General features: G+C 33.1%; 1 protein-coding gene across 3 annotated transcripts in view; it reads right to left on the minus strand.

Annotated features, from left to right (window-relative positions):
• LOC100162624 (kelch-like protein 3) overlaps positions 1 to 4,597 on the minus strand; it is a 14,764-nt gene extending 10,167 nt beyond the window's left edge. For 2 of the 3 annotated variants that reach the window (XM_029489119.1, XM_029489117.1), the window contains exons 1-2: positions 4,264 to 4,593; positions 3,955 to 4,192 (exon numbers count right to left, since the gene is read on the minus strand). In XM_029489119.1, coding sequence (XP_029344979.1) covers positions 3,955 to 4,192; positions 4,264 to 4,415 — 390 coding nt within the window. In that variant the 5' untranslated portion in view covers positions 4,416 to 4,593. Of the gene's footprint in view, positions 1 to 3,954; positions 4,193 to 4,263 lie in introns of all 3 variants that reach the window. The other variant, XM_029489118.1, reaches the window with a different exon arrangement.
• Between the last annotated feature and the right edge of the window lie 501 nt (positions 4,598 to 5,098).

Here is a 5,098-nt window from a genome sequence, read left to right on the forward strand (position 1 = left end):
CATACTGTATAGTACGGCCAGCGAAAAATGAGCCACTTGGGGCGCTATAATTGCGGCTCATTTTTCGCTGGCCGTACTATAGTAGGTAAGTAAGTGATATACCGTATACAACGATGTTATCATAGTATATTTCATATACCAATGAATTGGATATTTACTCATGATATTTTTAAATATTTTATACAGTCACCACTAACCATTTAATTATATCAAAACAAACACTTAAATTATTTAATCACATAATGGAGTCGATCAGCAAGGAGTTAGGTAAGGTATTACAAATTCAGGTTCATAATTTTTCAATACATTAAATTAGAATTTAAAAAAATATACAAATTTCTGACTTAATCAAAATATTATTTATTTACACATCGTAATCAGTTTTAATATGACTATCTTTGTGTAGAAAACATTAATGTTAACGTGGTAGTGGATGGTACTTCCATTGAAAAATTTCAAAAATATAAGTGATGGTTTCGATTGATCGAATAAAATGGGGAGGGGGGGCTGCGTAAATTTATCACCTCTAAATTAAAATATCGTATTGTGGTGAAATTAAGAAGTTCTAAAAACTAATAAGATTAAATTAATTAATGAAAATAATTATTAAATATAATTAATATGAATGTCTAATTAAAATAAAAAAAAATATACTACACAATTAAAAATTAAAAAAATCACAATTTTTAAAAACCTCCAGAGTGAAGGATTTCAATCTTTATTTTGAAATCGCTGGTGGGCTACGTGAAGTTCCCCCAATATAACATTTTTAAAGCGCCCAAATTAATGAGTTACAAAATCTGAAAAGTCTGTTACAAATAGTTACAAATGAGTTACAAAAGAAGGACGTTGGTCCGAAGTGGATAAGACAAAGACGGGGGGCTGACCCCCCCATCAGGAAAATTTTAACAGCACCCGAAATAAGGAGTTACAAATTCTGAAAAGTGTGTTACAAATAGTTACAAATGAGTTACAAACGAATGGCGTTGGTCCGGAGTGGATAAGACAATGTCGACGGGCTACGTGAAGTTGGCCCTTCATCAAAAAAATGTTGATAGCACGACGCAAAGGAAAGAGTTGCAAATTCTGAAAAGAATATTACAAATTATTACAAATGAGTTACATAATATTGGAATTGGTCCGGAGTCTATCAGACAATAACGGGGGGCCAACCTCACGCACGTCTCACTGCGAACGCGTTGTATCCATAATCCTCGCTGACCGAATATTGTAAAATAACTAAAGTTAGTTATAGTTAGTATATTTTACATAAGTATGTAAAATATAGAAAAAGACCTAATACAGGTAAGTCTACGTGTTATTATTCTAAGGAAGACGGTCCGTTGTGACCGTACCATTTCAAAAATTACCATTAATAAATAAATTATTCATAATAATATAAACTTTACTTTATTTGAAATATATTTAGAAACTGGGAGCTTAGCACATCTTAAGTGAGCTTTTCTAACTTGTTTATAAAAATAAAAATAAATGTTAAAATAAAAATACCTAAGAACAATATTTCATTATAATTTATAATATAAGTATAAGTTATAAATATATACTTTAGATTCTGAGTGAACTTAAACGCAAAACCAGTTGTTAAGTTGTAAATCAAAAACTAAACCGTAATTAATTTAATTTTCAGCAAACGTATTTCAACAATTCTCCATACCTTATGAAATTGTCAAAATACGTACTCTTTTTGAGCTGTAATAACCACGGAAAATTGTTGATGTTGTACAGTTTGTGAGCTTCCAGTAGTTTTTGAGGCTACTACAAACCGCCCACGACCGAAGGGGAGCACTTCGGCCGTGACCTATGAGCCGCACCGCGTGGTGGCCCGAGGGCCACGTCGGTGGAACTCATAGGCTTTGCACACGCAACGGCAAATGAATGCCGAGGATTTATGTGGGGAAAGAGAAATAAAAAAAAATATAATAATTAAAGTTTGGCTATTAGAATAAATATAATAAACTAATATAAGTGAAATTATATCATTTAAATAATAATAAAATCTGGCACATACAATGTAACATAATAAATTGGACATGTAATAACGTTATATAATAAATTGGACACATGGCAAGTGTAAAATAATATGTCGGGCTGACACATGGCAATTATAAAATAATATGTCGGGCTGACAATATAAGTTGTGGCACGTTTTTCTCGGCCCACAGGAGGCGACACACCATATTTCTCATGGTGTGCCCTCACAGGGTTACCGGGAAAAACGGCTTTGGCTGACATTAGCCGGAAACATAATTTTGTGGTAGCAATTTATTTTGGGGACCCGCGTCGTGCGACGCCTCCTCTGGCACATAGGTTATACAAACACGAGTTCTGTATAACCTGTGGCCTACGTGCTTGTGTGGGGGGGGGGCAGGGGAAATGAAATAACAAATTACGACTTTTGACGCTGTGCTGCATTGTTGACTCTGACTGGGTCAGAGTTGGGTCGTGGATCGTTTAGCCCATTATCGTAGTTCGTCGTCGGGGTCGATAATATGATGGTGAAGGTGTCGTTTCGTGGTCGTCGGTGTTGGTCGATGTCTGCACCCACGGGTTGGCAACGTGAACGATGTCGCGTGGTGTGGTTGACAGCGTGCAGGTGGGACTTTGAGCGCAGAAAGTTGGTGACGACCAAAGCCGTTGAAGGCAAAAAACTGAGTGATGAGAGGCCGATCCGGCTTGGCCTGCGACGGAGCTTCTTGGTCTTGTTGAAGTAGTGGGGTAGGTCAGTGTCGTATAATAGAGGGAATTGTACAATAATCGGACTTGGTGACAGTTTGCTCTGCTGGTGTCGTGCGGCGGGACCCGACGTAGGCGCCGACGGCATCGACGGCCGTGAGCAACGACGTGTAGGTACCGGTCACTGCGGGCTGTGGGGGTCGGGGGACAGTGGTTACATAATACTGCGGTTATTCCTGCATTGGCGCGCGATAATCATAACAATGTAATAATAAGGTACGCTCGTGACTGATAATATGGGTACAGGTATGTTTGTTATATTTAATAATAAGAATGCAAAAAATGCTGTGACGTTACAAGTTTAATTTCAATTATTTTCGATAAATAATTTTTAGCGTCAAAAAACTGAAAAATTGATTACAATAGCTGGTTCCTATTATAATCTGTCATTAGTGTTTAAATTAGCATTGTCAAAACACGGTATAATTTTTGGTCAATTAATGACAGATTCAGACATTTTCAATTTTATTGAATTTTCTATTTTTATTTTAGTTATTTTCTATAAATATTAATGAAAAAAACATAAGCACGGCTTTGTTTCATAAGCATTTAAACTCGTAGTTTAAGGATTGAAAAATTTTAAATAATATTTATAATAAGTAGGTATCTATTTCATAGTGTAACCAATAATTTTAAAAATTATTTAAACACAGTCTTTCTAATAGATATTTTAAGTTCAAATTAAAACGAAATTTTATATATTTTAAACAGAAAGTAACGGTTTTTGTTATTTCTCATAATTTAAAAATGTAATTATAATTATCTAGACCGACAGACCGTCTTCGCTTAGAATAATACAAATAATGCTTTCTTATACAATGATTATATATTATACATTTATTTATTTTGGAAGAAACGACAATCGGAAATGACAGTTTGGGTAAATATTATAACATCAATTAAACTTAATAATAGTATAGCAGTATATTATCTTCAATATTATCTCCAATATTATATCATTGAATTCAAATATTTAACATATCCATTATAATGACCCAACTGACTTCTCATGCGTAGAGCCGACAAATGCTCACAAGCCCATCTTTTTTTATTTTTGTACTACCCTTGATAGGTATACCGAAAACACCAAATAAAAATTCATATTGTGTTGTAGTTTCATCACCACATCCTTTTATTCGACACATAGCCTATGGGCTATGGCTATTAAAAATTAAATAATTACAGGTATTATATACCTACCATTACGTTTTGTTCGGTCACCATTATTTTGCCAGTATAAATAAAATCGATAAGCAATTGTAAAATGTTAGAATCGATATCTCCTATATTTACAACATAATATTTATCCCCTACAGCAGAACTGCAGCAGGTGAACATTTCACGGAAATATGGACAAGCTGAAACTAAAACTACTTTATGCGCACAAACTATTACTCCGTCATCTGTTTCTAGCTTAATATCATATAACAATTCTTCTCTAAAAACATAAAACACGTTATTATTATTTATTTTGATGGCAGCTAATACAACATACTCAAGATGTCATACTTTCGTAAACATTGAAGGACTTCAAAGAAACTTTGAGTATGACAGCTGTTTATATATATTGTAGGTTTACATCCGTTGGATTTCAGAACATTCTTTTGGTCACTTGTCCAAGGTATAACATGTTTTACGGTATCCATCTCTTTTATGGACATAACACCTTTAAAAAATAAAAAACATGATAGATTATTAATATCATTTATGTGAATAGCTACTAAATTTAAAGAGTAAGGTAGGTTTTAATTTATGCAGTCGATAATGATACCACATGTATTATGATTCCACTATTCGTCTAAGGTACCTAAGTAATAATATCGTATTGAATAGGTCACACTGTAACAGTGTTATGTAAGTATGTAGGCATGAACTATTTTCTATAATTTTAATATTATGTGTGTTTTTCATATTATTAATAACAAATTTGTATATTTGTTCTATTTTTATAATCATGAACATTGAAATGAAAAATGAAAAATGAAAAATATTCCGGCAAACAAAAAATGGTTAAATTAGAGTAGTACAAAAAACTAAAATCATTATGATTATTCTTCGTTTATATATTTTATTTCAAATATTTATTTGAAACCCAGGATGTCACCCTACCGGGAGCTACTGAAGACGTACTATAATTGGACTGTAGCATACATAAGTCACATGCAGCCATCCACTGTGCCACATTAGGCTCCTAAATAAAGTATATTATATATGATGTGGACGTAAAATACTAATATAGATTTTAATAAAAAAAAAAAAAATGTTTGAGTCAGCAAATTGTTTTCAGAACATTTTTACTATAAACAGAGAATAAAGTTGTTCTCTCAAAGATTCAATAAGAATC

The sequence above is a fragment of the Acyrthosiphon pisum genome, chromosome A2, assembly GCF_005508785.2.
Source record: "Acyrthosiphon pisum isolate AL4f chromosome A2, pea_aphid_22Mar2018_4r6ur, whole genome shotgun sequence".
NCBI classification, from domain to species: Eukaryota; Metazoa; Arthropoda; class Insecta; order Hemiptera; family Aphididae; genus Acyrthosiphon; species Acyrthosiphon pisum.